Here is a 17,993-nt window from a genome sequence, read left to right as displayed (position 1 = left end):
ATAAACTGATCCAGGCTTTTTGGGTCGATTTTTTGACTTAAATTTCTAGTCTTATTCATATACAGGGACTTCCACAGTGTATTTCCATCTCTATGCTAGGACTATTCTTGCCACTAATAATAGAAATGGGTTTACCCACAAAGCAAATGCCCATAAGATAGCAGCCATTCAGTCATGGGGAAAATAGTAGCTGTCAAGAAATGTATACTTTGTTATGGTGATAGATACATAAATATGGAGTTCCAGCATTTCAAAGACGTAAGGTATATCTACTCTGGCTCCACTGAGGCTTGCAATGGGAAGGTTAATCAAGGGCTCTTGCTTGTGCCCACCGCACTTGCAATCAATCATACCCTTCCAAAGCATTGTTATAGTAACTAGCAAATGCGAACAAGTAAAGGTCATGCACAGATTCCGTCACAGCTCACCTATTTTTAGCGCTACATAAAACGGCTTGAAATGCAGTTGGCATCTTGGCCCACTGACCCTTAAACTATAAACCGCTTGGTTTCATTAGATGCCAGGCTGATCTTTGCAACATTTTGCATATCTGCCAATTGCAATCCTTAAAACACAGAAATATTATATTAGAATTATCTGTTCCCTGTGAGCTTTTCCTGTGCCTGTCACATGGAATAAAAATATATTTTTCTCAGGGCTGCTTTGTTAAAAGGATTCACGTGTCTTGAAGTACCAGAATGACAAAAGCATCCTTCTGAGGATAGGTTCCTCAATTGGTGCTGAATGAAATTCACATTAATTTTAACTCTGACCCAAATAATGGCAACCCCCCAAGATGGCAATACATTGTGCTGAAAGAAGAGAGGTCGGTGCAGGGTCACATTTCAGAATGGGTCTGTCTCTGTGTGTTTCAACTCAGCCATATAATGTAAAAAGGAACACATTTTGACAGAACTAACACATAGACAACTACAAATAATACCAACCTTCCTATAGCTCCAGTGCTGATTGCCCTTCATACCATGGCAGTCATAAAGTGTGACAGGACTACTATGCGACACAGCATCAAAGCAGAATTTTCTGGTGTGAAGAGGTTCTCCTGGCCGGATGTCTTCCCTCCAACCAAAAGTGAAGAGCTAAAGAAAACAGTTAAGCAAAATAGCAATATAACATGGCCTTTAGACAAGACTCACAACAATAGGAAATCATTACATCTGGCTTCACCTTTAAGTAAATTCCAATGAGCCATTGAACCAAAATCGTTGAGCTTCAGTGTAACAATTAACAGAAGATTAGAATATATAGAAGAAATATTGGTCAGGTTTGGCCAAAGGTTGTGAATAACTGAAATGGGACTCCAAACATTTTTTATAAAATACACTATGGAAAATCTCATTCCAAGAAATGGGAAATTAGAAATAACTACCACACCGCAGAATTAATCAAAATGCTGTCATCATAATGGGTGAAATGAGGGAAATTATAAGGGCAGTGAAAGTGGTAGAAAATGAGTGCTTACCAGAATAATTTGACAAATAAATCTGTCAAGTCTAAGTTACTTACTAACATGGCAAAAATACTTCCTCAACTATCCACTATACAACTATCCACTATACAGTATGAACCCTATACCTGTGGGACAATATATGTGGTTTCACCTTCCCATGTGAAAAAATATGTCCTCTGTAGGAATATTCTAGGTATTCTAGGCAATTCTGTGATATGCTTCTGATAGAAGTTACCATACCACCTCATCACACAGGCCAATTTGCCCATTTCTGCCTTTAAAGATGGCCCGGAAACTGCAGTTGGTCCAAAGATTTGTGGCCAGGTTGCTAAAGGGAATAGCTACAGGGAGCGGTCAACCCCCCTGTTTAAGCAGCTTCCATAAGGACTTAAAAACTTGGATGTTCCATTGTGCCTTTGATTAGGCAGTTCACCAGATAACTGGCTCAGCCCTATTTAAGCTCCTGCACTTTAGTTCGGCCCACCCCTCACTAATCTCGACACATTATGGCCAAGGTATTTCCTCTAGATTGGAACATTTGAATTTTGCACTTTCCCTCGGCTCTACTTAGGAATTCACTGCACAGATGTGATTCTGTTTTCAGCTATGATATTGTTTTTATGATGTTGTTGTTGTGACTGTATTATGTTTTTATTTGATTGATTTGAATGCTGTTGTTTTTATCTGTGATTGTTGGGCTTGTCCCCATGTAAGCCACCCCAAGTCCCCTCCAGGAGATGGTAGCAGGGTATAAATATAAAGTTTATTTATTTATCGTGTCAGAAGCAACCAGACATTTGTATTTCATTTTTAACAAAACAAACAAACAAACAAACAGACAGACAGACAGACAGACAAAACACAAAGTTTGCAAGCTTGGTAGTTGATTAAGTGTCCTTCGACCAGTAGCTGGCCACTTGGAGTGCCTCTGGTGTTGCTGCAAGAAGGTCCTCCATTGTGCATGTAGTAGGGCTCAGGTTGCATTGCAGCAGGTGGTCAGTGATTTGTTCTTCTCCACACTCGCATGTCGTGAATTCCACTCTGTAGCCCCATTTCTTAAGATTGGCTCTGCATCTCGTGATGCCAGAGCGCAGTCTGTTCAGCGCCTTCCAAGCCACCCAGTTTTCTGTGTGCCCAGGGGGGAGTCTCTCATTTGGTATCAGCCAATGATTGAGGTTCTGGGTTATAGCTTGCCACTTTTGGACTCTCGCTTGCTGGGGTGTTCCAGCGAGTGTCTCTGTAGATCTTAGAAAACTAAAAATAAAGTTATTATTATATATTATCATTGTATGCTGCTTTACCTCCATTTTCAGCATGGAGCCCTTCCCAATGACCCATAGGCAGTTCCAACCGGGCTCCATGACGAAAAGGAAGAGGAAGTGGCACACGCCGCCATGGCAGCAACATAGGAAGCTCCCTGTGTTGCTTTCCCAGCAATGGGGAGACACCAGGTGGCATTGCTTCCACCCATGGGATGAGGGGCATGGTAAGGTGGGCAATGTGTAGCATGGTGAAAAGGGTTCTCCATACCCCCCTAACCAGGAGCCCATGAATTCGCTACAATGTGGGGTGCATCCATGGACCTTTATGATGCGGTCTATAGAGTCACTCTGGAGGACTTAGTAAATTCCTAGGAATCTTCTGGGTCTTCCAGGGTGATTCTATGGTAACTTCAATCAGAAATTGTTTATTTCAATATGGTTCATTATTATCTATGGCTTCCCCTTTCAATGTTCTCCACATTTAAACAAAACAAATGTCAATGTTCATGAATGCATACTTAATCTAAAGGATATGAGCTGGAATTCAGTATGGGAATTTAGCATTTATGGCAGACATAAGTAGGCTTATAGTGCATGAAATAAATGAGCAGTTTTACTATATCCATATTCAGCATGTTGCAACATTAGTATGTAGAGGAGTCAGTGAGGTGAGCGTTGCACAGTAGGATCTATATGCTCTTGGTGTCTAGACAACTGCTGGTGTGCATTTGTAGAGTCTGATGAGCATCAGGTCATTGGCTACAAAGAGCGAATGCACGTATTGCTAGTGCCCTGGTAGACATCTTCATAATTCACTAGGAAGTTTCTGTAGCATGCCTGCTATGTAGCTAAATAGGTGTAAAGTGCTGGAACATAGACTGTGATATAGACTTGCCAACATGCTTATTTTCTGCAGTAAAGGGATTTTCATATTTACTTTTTTTTGCGATAGAGAAACAATCTAAATACAGCCACCTTACACAATCACAATTATAAGAATTCAGTATCATTGTAATCCCTACTTCCATCCTATGCAATTCTGGGATATGGTGTTTGATAAATTCTTTGTTTCAGCACTTTAATCCTCAAGTTCATGGGAGTGGAGTAGGGCTCCCCAGCAGATAATTCTTAGGACTTCTGCAAACTGCAAACCCCAAAATATTGTAGTGGGAGCTATGGCAGTTACAGTGAGATCACATTTTTATAATTGTTACTGTATAATATGGATACACTTTTGAGTTTTTCTGTCCACAAAATAAAGTAAATGAAAAATGACACCAACTAGTGAAGATTCACTTCCAAGCGTATAAGGCTGTACCTGGAGTCTCGAATAGTACAGGCAAGGGTTTGCCACCAGAATAACAACACTGTTCAAACTGAGAATGAACCCTGTGCCTGCATATTATTTCCCTCACGCTCCACTTCCCAAAATATATCCTGTTTAGTAAGTACACTTAAAATGCAGTGTCCTGGATGTCAAAGGGAATCGAGAGTAACAAAATATGATTATCTTTTCTGAAACCGCTGCACAGGGAAGGAATCAAGGAAAGGAGCAAGGAAATAATGCAGGAAAAAGGGCTGTTGCCAGTCTGATAAACTAGTCTTATCAGGCTCTCATTTCGTTCTGGAATGTGACAACAAGGGTTACAAGACCAGATCTATTACTTCTGGATTGTAATGAAAATTTGAATGAAGTAAATGTGAAGTATGATGCGATAGTCATCAGAGCCTGGAAAAAAAGAAATCTTATTTGGACAGCAACTCACAGAAGCACCAAGCCGACATGGTCACTGACTAATACTGACTGGGTGGTTTTGTGAGCTGTAATCCCCAAACCCTCCAACTTTGTCACACTCTGATAGCCAGTGCTACACATTATATCCAAAGGAGGACTGGCTCAAGAGATTTTTCTCTCATCAGAGGATAAATGGATTAGCAGGTTAGCAGAAGCTGCAGAGATTGAAGTAACTCAGCTATTGAAAGAAAATCCTAATGAACAGTTTGCACAAGAACAGGAGCTGCTTACAATTTATCTGATCCTAAGAGAAGGGGAGGTGATGCCAGCAGATTTTCAAGCAAAATTGACTTTGGCTAAACTTAAGAAATATAGGACAACAAGGAACACGTTTGTGATTTTATTTTTTTTTCTTTAAATATGGAAGTGCAGAAATAAAGAATGAACGCAATATAAGAATGTAAGGTTTTTAGAAAAGCTTGAACTTTTAGAGATCATAACCTTTTAGAAAATTGTATTCATAACTTTTTAGAGAAAGCCAAAAACCTGTTTGAGTAGAATCTTCTCAATTGTATACAACCAAATGTAAATATGCAAGGCAATTGGCTTCAGTTGTTAGACTGAACAACTACTGACTCTGATCTGTTAGGAAAACAGAGAATATGCCAGTGCATAAAAATGGCAGTTCTTCAGAAGTGCTCTTCAGTGCCCAAAAATATATCTTCCCTTCCATAAAACAACTTGTTTTATAGTATGCACTCAAGAAACAAAAGAGTAATAACATATTTGGTTTACTCACAACCTTCATGAGTTCAGCATACTCAGGTACACAACTTATCAGTCAGTTACAGATATGTTTGAGATCATTTCTGTGCCATTTAGTCAGAACATCTCTCTCATAATAAACTGCAAGCAAATGTTTGCAAGTCTGCAATCTGAGCAGTCCCAAAGTCTAAAGAAGTTTGTGCTCTGTGCTCACCTCAGAGCAAATCATGTGGTCTGCAGCCCTTCCCATAACTTCTCAGAAAAAACATAGAGCAAGGAAAGAAAGCTGCATTCCAGAACATACACGCAATAAGCAAGCAACAGGATTACAGACAAATGAATTACTAGAGGAGGCTTGAAGGAAGTTGTAATTTTCAACATAATGCATGAAAATAATTACTAATGGGGAAAATATTATATATTGTTTTTTGGACAAATGAGAAGTTAACTTTTTAAGTTGGGAAAGAAATAGATATAAATATACATATAGCTATAGAGGTAGAGGTGGGTTAAGGGTGAGTACAGGTGGGTTTGCATTGCAATGGTATTTTCTATATCAAGGTGGAGGGAGGTTGGTTTTGTGTTAGCAATATTTATCTCTTTTTTCTGATTTTCTTTTTTTCTTGTCTTGCTGTGTTTTGTGATGTTAGTAGTTATTTCCTATATTATCAGTTATGTATGTGCTCATGTATTTTTATGTTTAATAAAATACAAAAATAGTATTTTCTCCCTGAAGTGAGAGGTGAGATGGACTAAGTGACATTCTTCTCTACCTGGCTTTGGGTCCTCCATACCCAAAGCCAGGTAGGTAAATCTACTCTTTTCTCCATGCTAGTTATATGGGTGTCCTGTTCTGATGTCAGCAGAGGCTCCCACGATGGTCAGGAAATCTCATGAAACTTTGTGATCACCTAGGAGTAATGGTGGTGGCAACAACATGGAAGAGGTAATGTGTTCACCACCCCCAGAGGCATAGCTGAACTCTTCCGCCTTATAAACAATGTCTCTGGATCTAGGGCTTACACCAGGTTAAACTGCCCAGATAAGCCCAAAGAGTACTGTCTCTCCACACTTTCTTTTGCTCCACACCACCAGCTCCTGCTGGTGAATCAGATGTTCCTCTCTGCTTAATGGAAGGGTTGGCTCTTTGCAGACAGCAGTGACAGTTAGTGGTTTTTATGACAGCAGAGTGGTGGATCCCCTGCAGATTTTAGTCTATTCTTTAATGGAGTTGTCTAAAATATTGAATTTATGGCAGGGGAAGGGTTCAGGACTGTTCATTTACAGTCTGGGCTAAAACCCAGAGCAGCAATTCCAACCGCCAACAAGCATAAAGACTGTCTCCACTTGGATGTTTGGCTGGGCAAGATGAGAATAGTGTAAATATCCACTGGCATGAGGGCAAAGTATAGGGCTGTCATGCATAATGCCATGTGGTGCTATGCACAATGCATATTTGAATTTTGCTCCCTGATGTGAAAGTGTAACTGCTCCATACATAGCAATCCATGCAACATCACCTAGATACAACTGTTATGCATTGTTCAAAAACCCACAATACATATGTATAGTACAAACTATGCCTGTACCAACAAGATCCTGTACAAAGGATGATTCAGACTGCAGTTGCAATACTCATAATAATATCTGAATTGGTGGCGATTATGTTAGGATAAATCCAGTCTTGTGTCTTCCTGGAGTAGCACCATTGAAATAAATGATATTTTTTACTCACAACCAACCTAAGACTCATTCATGAGCCTTATAGCACTTATAACTAGCCATTGTTAAGAGTTTTTAAAGGAAACACCTCCTTAGTGTGTGTCTTATAGTATCTACTTGCATGGAATTTAAGGACACACACATGAAACTCACTTTTGTTCAGCATCACTGAAAAATGCTAACCCACATAATTTCTTTTCACCTCTTGAAATGGGATATGAAGACATGTACAATGAAAGATACATAAAACAGGGGTGGGGGTTACTTTGGGTTAAGAGCAGGAGACTGCCAATGAATACTAGGTGCTATAGGCTATATTTCAGAGGATGGAACCGAAGAACCACCTCTTAAGTATTCCATGCCTAAGAAAACCTTATGAAAAATTCATGGGGTCACCATAAGTCGCCACATACACATGCAGGCTGGCAATTGCTCCCCCTCTCCTACTTCCCTTTGAGCTGCCCACGTGTAAAGTGCAGATTCCTTGATTCAGAAGGTGCAGCTCATTGCTGAGATTCACTCAGCCTTCTCCTCTAAATTGAGCTGGGACCTCTCCAGGCTATGAATTGTCAGTTTAATTTCTCTCTTTTGTCACTTCCCTCTCCAAACCGCAGCTATAAAACTCACTTAATATACCCTCTGTCTGTAGCTACAGACTCCATCACAGCTCGTTAGAGCCTTTCTTGGGGCCGTTTGAGTGATCACAGAGGAGTTTTTTTGGAGGGAGGGATGACAGCATTCCACTTGATCAGACTTTTGACTAAGATGCATCCTAAAACTCAGGATGAAAAGGAAAACGGTAGAGGCCTGCTGACGCTGAATCAATTTATATCAAGGATAATTTCTCCCATCATCCCATTTCCAAACAACATCCTCTTTTGTTCATTGGACTTGTATCCCTTTCAGCAATTAGAAGGTTTTAAGGGAGCACCGGATCCTAGCTTGTCTGTTCCTTTATATTAATATACTTTTTACTAGCTGGATCACACTCTGATGTTGCTTCAATCACATTTTTTGTATATTCCTGCATGATAGGGCGTTGGACTCATCACACTGCTGAGGCCCTATGTTCAGATTCTGTAGCCTCTGTGGCAAATTGGAGGGACAGTGGAGCAATCCCGGCATCCCACACTCAGCGTTGACATGTGGCTTCCCTCTACGCTAGGCCCATTATTCCTAATGGAACATGGAGAGTCTCCTGTGTTGCTATCACAGTGTTGTTGGATGGTTTTGTCTCAGTTGAGCCACTGAACTCCATTGGAAGTCAGCCTGTGTTGTCTAATCGGCAGTGTAGGGCTCTGTAGACACTGAACATTCCTCGTATGAGGTCCTAGATCATTCTTTTAGTTCAGGGGTCTTCAAACTTTTTAAGTGGGGGGCGGCGGTTCATGGTTCCTCAGGCTGTTAGGAGGCCGAACTATAGTTTGGAAAAAAATGACCCGAATCCTTTACATACTGCACATATCTTATCTATAATGCAAATAAATAAATAAATAAATACAAAACAATTCTTAAAATGAAAAACAATTTTTACCAACATAAACTTACTCATCTTTCAATGGGAAGTGTGGGATGACAGCATCATACTTTTGGATGATGAAATAATCAAGTTAATTAGGATTGTTGTTGTGTTCCTTCAAGTAATTTCAGACTTAGGGCAAACCTAAGTCTAATGTTTAGGGCAGGGGCCAGATAAATGACCTTGGAAGGCTGCACCTGGCCCATGGGCATTAGTTTGGGGACCCCTGTTTTAGTTCCTTCTAACTCTGTTGTTATGGATCTGGTGTCTTTGTTTTGAATTGGCAACTAAAACTAAATCTGCCTTCCAAAGCCTATTCCTTGTGGGGATGAAAACTAGGACTTCGTCAGTACAGATCAACACAATTGCCTACATTTCCAGATTCAATTTTGGGCCATGACTAGTATCTATAATGGAAATTGCCTGTCCTCATTAATTCCCCATTACATCTCTGTCAGTCAAGTTCTATTATAACTTTATAGCAGACAGTTAGTGTATAGCACACCAAATGTGTAGGCATGGCATGACTCATGTGTTGTATGAATTTAAGATAGTGCTTCTATTGGCAGGAAGCCACATTTTCCTAGCTCTCAATTTGCAGTATCAGCAAACAACCTTTGTACCCAATCTGTAGCAATTGCTTCCATTGCGCTTAAGAACCATGTTAACAAACCTCCCTCCTCCTCGTTCTCTAGAAAGGCTTCCTCTGGCAAAGTACTGCTCTGTATGTACAGCGCTTGCCTGAATAACATGCCTTTTTTTCTGTTGCTCCATCGTGCTGTGAAAGACAGGCTTAATTTTATCTTGAACCAACCAAACCTCACTTTGTGAATGCTGGGGTTATTGTTTCATTTTTTAAAAAAAGAAATTATTATTGGCAGCAGAGACATCAGCTCCACAGAACCTGCTGGGGTTGTTTATCATGTCTGCAGCAGGGAAAACCAGCAGCATATGAGCCTGAAGACAGCAGCAAAGTCTTTTCTGTGCAGTTCTTGCACACTTTTTTCTTTGCCACTGAAGACAAAAAATATACATCTACAAAGGGATGCCAGCTGTGCTTTGGGGATGGCAGATAACTTAAGAATGCCCCGCTGACTGGAGCCATGATGAATCCCATCAAAGGGCTTGTCAGGACACCATTTGGCTGTAGAAGAGCATGAATTCCCAGAATATACTGGGGCACTAGTATCCAAGACGCCACAGAAATAATAATAAAACTATTCTTAACTTCATCTCAGTAGGATCAGGTTCAGCTGAATGGAGAAAACCAGTTTTAATATTTTCCAGTGTAGAACAGCTTCCTGCATCTAAAAGCAGGATTTTAGTAAAAGGATCAAACCTCATGTAGATTGAACTCTTAAGTTAGATGACTTTGGAGAGCCATCTAAGTAAGCCATTTTGCTATTTCAGGCAAAGGACGAGTTAGTTCTCCCTCCTAATGTAACTGCAGAAATGGACTGGATTGGCAAGTGAATGTAATTGAAAGCATTTTCCAATGCATTTGAGGGCCACAGACTAATTTATGGAGGGCAGGTTACATTGTCTAGAACAGGGCTCTTCCACACAACCCAATATATTTTTATATGAATCTGGCTTTAAAAATGTACAAAAATCAAACATTTTCTGATAACTAATCAGCATTTGCAAGACTTGCTAAACAGGCTGATTTCCCTTTTACAAAAAAAGTAGACCTGAAGCATCTCCTGCAGGCTCCACTGTAAATAAACAGAACAAAACAAGGCACCGAGATGACTTTCTAAAACACACACACATCTCCCCATATAGAATAAGTATGCACCCAGCAGAGTGTTTGATAGCCGAGTTCTCTTATTGTAAGCTTTAGCAGGTAGGAGATGATGGCAGCCATGTTATCTCCTGGCATAGGATTTTGGGGGGCTGGCAGAGGTAGTGGTGGTGGTAGAAGGCACTTTTTTCTATTTGGTTGGTCTTACCAGGAGTCTCCCTGTCCTCCAATGGTGATTTCTCAGAAGTGTTAGAGTAGATGGACTGGTCTCAATGTTGAGGCCCGGGATGTTGATGCCCTAGCAGCTGCTGCCTTGGCTCCTGGCTCAACTGATTGGGTAGCTGGTGGTCTTCTTTCAGCCTGCCCAGTTGGTTTTGGCACCCAAAGAAAAGGGCTGACACTGATATCACCAACCAGTGATGTTCAGCTTGAGTGGAAAGCTTGCTGCTGAAAGGAAGTGCCATCTTTCTGCTGCTTGCTGGTGTGGTTGGGGAAGATGGCATAGAAGTGCAGCTGAGGTTGCCCTGTCTGTTGCTGGAGCGTGTCAAGGAGGCCTCCTGAGAAGAGAGCTTTGACAGTCTCAGGATCAGAATTCTGCCATTCCCTGAGAAGCCCCCTTGGGAAGGATGACGACATTACAGAGTTAAAGGTTGGTTCTTCCTCACACTTGGCAAGAATTGTTCTTCACTTCAAATTCATCCAGGGCCACCCAGCCTCCACTAACACAGACCATGTCTGTACTGTATAGGATACGGATCAGCCACAACTGCTGCAAATTGCCAAAGCGGTATTTGTTCTCTCCAATCTGCTCCACCTGCCATCTCTTTGAGCACTTGCACTGAGCCTTTTTCCTTGCCACATCAATTTCTCTGTATCTGCGGCGGACTAGTAAGCATATTTATTTATTTATTTATTTATTTATTTATTTATTTATTTATTTACGATATTTCTACCCCACCTTTCTAAAACCTGAAGGTGACTCAAGGCAGCTTTACAACATAGGCAGCTATTTGATGCCATTAAAATAATTTAAAAATTACAATAAACATTTAAAACAGAATTATAAAATGCATACATTAAAACCTTTAAAAACATATAAAACCACTACCTTCACTATTAGCCTTGTCATCCAAAAACATTGTCTAAGTCATTCCAGTATTTGATTTCACATAGTTCCATGTTTATCTATTGCACTAGATTCCCAACGGCTTGTTCAAAAAGCCATGTTTTCACTTTCTGTGGAACGTCAGGAGGGAAGGGGCTGATCTAATATCCCTAGGGAGAGAGTTCCACAGCCGAGAGGGCGCCACTGAGAAGGCCCTGTCTCTTGTCCCTGCCAACTGCACCTGCAAAGAAGGTGGGACTGAGAGCAGGACCATCCCAGATGATCTTAAACTCCTAGATAGTTTATAAGGAGAGATACGTTATTAGAATACAGAGCTGCAACAAACTCATAGTAGTCAATGTAACCATCTCTGTAGTGGTCAAAGACATTGGCTATGGTGACCATCTCTAATGTTGTGGCTGGGAATTTGGATGCCAGGCTTCCATCAATGAACTCCTGCCAAATGATCTTTGTATCCTGGTCGTTGACAATATGCTGGGGAAAGTCCATAATGCACGAATTCTTGTGTTTCACCCAGTGCATGCACTTCTTCCACCACACATCAAATTCAAAATTGGCAAACTCTTTCAGCTCTTCCAGGTGATCCAGGAAATTGTTGACTTGCGATGCTGGTCAAGGGCAAGCAGCCAGACCTGCTGCCATCAGGTCGGGAACTGGTTGATGCGCAGGTTCTTGGCTTCTCACTGGGAGAGAACAGGCATTGGAGAAGGTGAAGCCTGGATCAAAGATTTTCTGTCGCTTCATTTCTCACTGAGAGGCTCAGCTCGTTGGCTTTTGTCTTGTATGGTTTTGTGACACAATCCACGTCCAGCTGTTTTTGAGTCATTTCTTCCCATAAATAACTGGGGATTTGCAATGTGGATTTTGATTTGGTCAATATTCTACAGCATGGACTCTTAGTTCCATTGAATCAGCATGGTTTTAGCCCCTGAATACACATCAGAGCTGCTCCAGCAGCTGGACATTGGCTACCAGCTTTAATAAAGTGGCCTCCAGCCACTGCAGGAGCAGCTTTGCCATGCAAGGACTTCTTTAAACTAAGCCCAGATGATGGTGATCCAGTGCTTGATGGTGGTGATGTAGTTGGGGTGGCACACAGATAAATTGAACTCTCCCATCCACACAGCCACAGTCTTGTCTGATATTTTCTCCTCAACTTTCATCAACTTTCATCTCAATGAGTGACTGCAAGGCTTCTGTGCTATCTGGCAAAGTGCCTGGAAGCCTGCTTAAAGACTTGCTCCATCTGGATTTGCTTCAAGATGAAACTGTTACAGAAGATGCCCTAGTGGTTGCTCAGTTCCTGAAGCTGCGCTGTCATCCATGTATTGTCATCATGGCTGTTCTCAATGAACCACCCAAAGCACTTCAGAACCTGGATGGTGCCAGTCCACTTGCCAAGTTCATTCTGGAAGATCTTGTGGGCATCAACTAAGTTCATGACCAAATCCAAGTCACCGTTGACAGGCTGGTCTACAGCCAATTGTGGCTCCACATTGTACAGCCAGTTGACCAGGACCTATCCAGAGAAGAGGACCTCTCAGTTTGTGCTGCTTTTTCACAGATTTGTCACAGATTGTGTTCTATCTGTCATGGGCTTTCCCAAGGAGATGGCCCAGGCTTTGGCTGTCATCTGGGAGCTGAACATTTTCTTTCTAGGGCTCATTCTGTTTCCCATCCACAGTCTTTTGGAACTTCTTGTCCTTAGAGAGATGCAGTATGATGTTGTCAAGATTGTTTGAAATGTCCAGGTCAGAATCCAAATGGTTTTCTGCATCTTCCAGCCAGCCAACCAGATTCTTCCAAGTCCCTTCCCCTTCCCCAAAAGCCTCTGGCAAGGCTAATGGGGGGAGGGGGGATCCTTGGGCACGTGGCTGCTCTTCTCAAATGGCAGCCAAATGCAGCCAGATGCAGCGGAAAGTCGGCCACCATGTGATCAGTATTGTAGGCCTCTGGCTGCTCCCCACCCCCATTTTTTGTGTGAATTCAGCTGATATTGTGCACACTCCTAGTTTTCACCTGTTTGTAGGTTTTACTTTCTAATTTCCTGTTGTGTTTTGCATTGGCTTTTAATTTTATGCCTTTACTGTTTCCTTTAACCCACCCAATAAATAATATATTTTCTCGATTATCTGTTTCATATTAATTTCGATTGTAATTTGATTACCCAGCAGTCCCCCCGCCCCATTCCCCAGCTTGCTTTAATCTTTGATAAGCTATATCTAATATATATCTAATATCTATAGTGGCTGTAGAGTTTGAAAATCTCAGTTAAAAATTCATTAGCTAGCTTGTGGTCTGATATGGAACTCTGCTTGTCTAGTGCTGCTCTCTGCTGGTACTTTGAGGAACTACAGATTTCAAATAGAGATTACAGGTAGTCAAGATCCATCAGTGAAACCCATAAAACAACAATAATAAATAGAAGCAGCAGCAGTGGCAATATATTTTTTTTAAAAAAGGAAGAAGCATCATTTATCAAATTAACAAACATTTCATAAAGTAGTATACAATCTTGGGTGTTGTCCTGTTTTTTTCAAGTTAGAGATATCTGGTAGAAACACAACAGTAAACTGTGGTTCAAGTGTAATTTTGAAGGTCATCCACCATTTTTTATGAACCACCTTTTTCATTATCCTCCCAGTTTTAAATATTTAGAATATCTAGAGAATAGGAAAGTGTGTCCAGTACTCTATGATATTTCATCTGGCCCTAATGAAATATATTTACAGCGTCGCTCCTTTAGAACAACTTCTCCCAGTCGGCTACCCTCAAGGTATGTTGGATTACATCTCCCATCAAAACCCCGCTGACTGGTATTTGGTTGTAACAAGACAGATGTACTGCAATTCAGCCTATAATTGCAATGGCCAAGTCATGTTACTGCTTGAAACGAAAAGAGCAAACGGTGCCCTTTATCCATTCAAGTCAAAGGGCAAGATGTCCAAATCAAGGCAAATGATTTTGGTACATGAAGCAGAAAATGGTGTTGCATGAAATGCAGACGTATGATGGCATATCACCTCATCCTGAGCAATAGAAATATAATCACCATCATTTAAAATGTACAACTGAATAATGAGTGATTTCCAGCCTTTTTGTGATACCCAGCAGAAGCCTGACTCGACCTAGCAGGCCCTAGACACTCGGGTGCAGTGCTCTTTCACTGGTGTAAAACAGAAAAGGAAACAATTTGTCAGATGTCTAATTTCTTCCAGGTTTGGCTCTCACTAAAAGGAAATGAGCCATCCATGACAGCCCACTGTTTTGCCTCTGTTCAACATAACTATTTTATCTATAACATATATTTGCTATAAAACACACTTTTAGCAAATCTGTTAATTAAATCGAAAAAACATCTTAGCCTGCAGGTGATTAAGAGCAGTTTCATGCAACACTAGGCTCTCTGATTCATTTAATTGTTCATTCACACCCAGATCAAACCTTTGTGCAACAAAAGGAGGAATTTTCATCTGGACCAGTGTTTCTCAAGCTTTCCTAATGCCGTGAACCCTTAATACAGTTCCTCATGTTGTGGTGACCCTCAACTATAAAATTATTTTAGTTGCTACTTCATAACTGTCATTTTGTTACTGTTATGAATTGTAATGTAAATATCTGATATGCAGGATGTATTTTCATTCACTGGACCAAGTTTGGCACAAATACCCAATTTGCCCGAATTTGAATACTGGTGGGGTTGGGGAGGGATTGATTTTGTCATTTGAGAGTGGTAGTTGCTGGGATTTATAGTTCACCTGCCATCAAAGAGCATTTTGAACCCCAGCAACGATAGATTTAGGCCAAACTTCCTACTCAGAACCCCCACAACCAACAGAAAACACCAGAAAGGATTGGCGGGCCTTAACGTTGAGTTTTGGATTTATAGTTCACCTATATCCAGAGAGCATTGTGGACCCAAAAAATGATGGCTCTGGACCAAACGTTGTTTGAATACTTTATATGCCCAAATGTGAACACTGGTGGAGTTTGGGGAAAATAGACCTGGACATTTGGGAGTTGCAGTTTCTGGGATTTATAGTTCACCTACCTTCAAAGAGCATTCTGAACCCCACCAATGATAGAATTGGGCCAAACTTCCCACACAGAACCCCCCATGACCAAGAGAAAATATTGTGTTTTCTGATGGTCTTTGGCCACCCCTCTGACATCTCCTCATGACCCCCCCAAGTGGTCCCGACCCCCAGGTTGAGAAATGTTGAACTAAACAAAGGACCTCATTTTTTCAATGTCCTAGGATGCTTTCAGGATGCTGGGAGGATGGAGCTGAACAGAGTCCAAGCTCTTAGTAGTGTGAATTGGTTCCTGATAATGCAATACAAAATAAAGTACATATTTAGGCATCCATTACAAAAAAACTGTTTAGAATATTGAGGAAAAAATGGCTGGGGATGTATCTGTCAAAATACCTGCTCATGTGACCATGTTCTTTCAGAGCCATCCTTCACACATATATCGAGCCTGAGTTCAGTGCCTGTGCCTCCATGTTTACTGTCCACGCAGAGATTGGCTGCCACATTTCGAATCTGCAAAAATGACCAATATTATGTACCGCAATACAGATTGGGAAATGCTGGTGTTGCTGAAAGAAAGAAGCAAAGTGTTATGAATACCTATAGATGTTGTGGCTTAACGTTTATGCTCTTTAGGCCTCTTGAACACTTGTAAAATACATGTTCATTTATTTATTTTTACTAAGTGCTTTAACAAAGTTTGGAAATGTTTTCTTTTTCAATCCTGCCAATGTGGCTAATGGCAATGTTGCCTGAGGGATTTTGAGAGTTATAGTTTTCAAAAGTAACTTTTCCAAGCACTGTTATCTAATAATGGAGAACAACTGTGTTTGAAATGCCTGTTTTCTTGATAGCCCAATAAAGAAGAAAATACAACTAAGATTTGGCCCAATCTAAACTAGCCTGCTACAGACGTTTGCTAGTGCCAAAGCTGAGCTAATCTAGAAAGAATTTTAGGAAGCATTATCTACTCAGCGGGTAAGTAGAGCAGAAACACCTGGGAGAGCAAAGTTCAGTTTATCTGTAAAACTTTCCAGGAACCAACAGCTATTCCTTTGTGATTTTACCACAGGTCAGGTTTGTTCATAAGCTGAGGCCCTGTTCCTGATATTAAAAGAACCTGCACATTTGTTCAAATGCTGCCACTCAATATGAGAATGGGTTTAGAGCAGTCAGAAGACTTGTAATGAAGATCGTTCTGGACTTAGACCTGTCAGAGCTTGAGAAAGGGCTACTGAGAGGTGAGAAAAGATTGGCAGAGCTTTTGCAGGAAGCTAGCACACGCTGCCTTACAACTAGGTGTGCAGCAGTAAATTATTAAGTACAATTGCTTCTCAGTAAAGGAGAAAGCCCTCCCTGGGATGTCTATCAAGTGGACCTCTGCAGTTGATGGTGTTCTCAAGCTTTTTGTTGAAGATCTGAACATCCATTTCAACAATCCACCCGAAAAGCTTTTATTTACAGGAAAAATGAACCACAACAATGTAATCACACTTCCTTCCAGCTATTGAGAGGATGGTAGCTAACCCCAGAGAGAACAGGGGAAATCTATGTGTAAATAATCATCTGCACAAATTAAAAGTTATGTATCTTTTACTTTGTGATCCTCCTACACAACTGCTTACCATACATGTAACTGTCAGGTTGTAAGAACTGGGAATGAGGCTTACAAATACTGTTGCAATATAGATGTTAGCTGGCACAAAACATCTTTCAGTCTTGAATGGGGCACCGTAACTTCTTTGGGAGCAATGCGTGTTGTTTTCCTAGTCTTGTCAGTCTTCCTCTATTTTCTTTTCTACTCTGTCTTATAGAATTATAGAACTGATAGTGACCCAACAGTCATCTGGCCCAACTTCAGCAATGTATGTCTTATCAGGTATCTTTAAACCAGCAGTTCATAACCTTTGGCCCTCTAGGTGCTTGGTACTCCAACTCCCAGAAGCCCTAGCCACCTTGTTCAGTGATAAGGAGCTCTGGGAATTCTGGGGCCTGAAGTCTAAAACATCTGGAGGACCACTGTTTATGCACCACTGCTCTAAACAATAGGGAACTTTGGGCTGCTCAGATGTTTATGACTACAACCCCATCACTGCTTGCCTTTGCACATGTCAAGTGGGTCTGAAAACACCTGGAGGGTTAAAGTCCCCATCACTGATTTAGATTGAAACCTTGAGAATTGTCTTTGGTCTTCAAATGCCATTGTCAACCAAGCCTGAATGTTATCTAGATGCATTGCCTTCTGAAAACTATGTCCTGAAATCTCTACTTACAGCAAGTGGAATGAAGACATGGTGAGTCATGATACTGGTGACTACTGATGCATTGATACAAATGGTTCTGATAGGAGCAGAGGGACCAATTTGTGCTGAATTCATCATGCCATGCAATGCAAAATCGTCTCCATTCATCCAGTGTACGTATGTTTGCCAAGAGCCAAGGAGATATGTGTGAATATTAGGCATGAGTGAATCTCTTGACCTCAGTTTCACTTCACTCATGTTGGTTTTTTCTACTTTTAAAAATAGTCTATGCCATTTCTGTAACATTCTACACTAGACACAATATATGTATATGCTATATTTTTCAAAAATGTGCTCATTTTTCAAAATGTATGC

General features: G+C 41.0%; 1 protein-coding gene across 3 annotated transcripts in view; it reads right to left on the bottom strand.

Moving 5' to 3' along the window:
* GALNTL6 (polypeptide N-acetylgalactosaminyltransferase like 6) overlaps nt 1-17,993 on the bottom strand; it is a 616,387-nt gene that overhangs the window by 21,912 nt on the left and 576,482 nt on the right. For all 3 annotated transcript variants that reach the window (XM_060778709.2, XM_060778710.2, XM_067468722.1), the window contains 2 exons: nt 15,772-15,888; nt 948-1,097 (listed from right to left, as the gene is read on the bottom strand). In XM_060778709.2, coding sequence (XP_060634692.1) covers nt 948-1,097; nt 15,772-15,888 — 267 coding nt within the window. The remainder of the gene's footprint in view (nt 1-947; nt 1,098-15,771; nt 15,889-17,993) is intronic.

Source organism: Anolis sagrei, chromosome 5 (assembly GCF_037176765.1).
Source record: "Anolis sagrei isolate rAnoSag1 chromosome 5, rAnoSag1.mat, whole genome shotgun sequence".
Classification (NCBI taxonomy): Eukaryota; Metazoa; Chordata; class Lepidosauria; order Squamata; family Dactyloidae; genus Anolis; species Anolis sagrei.
Note: the sequence above shows the minus strand (reverse complement) of the source record. Positions and strands in the feature narration are given on the sequence as shown.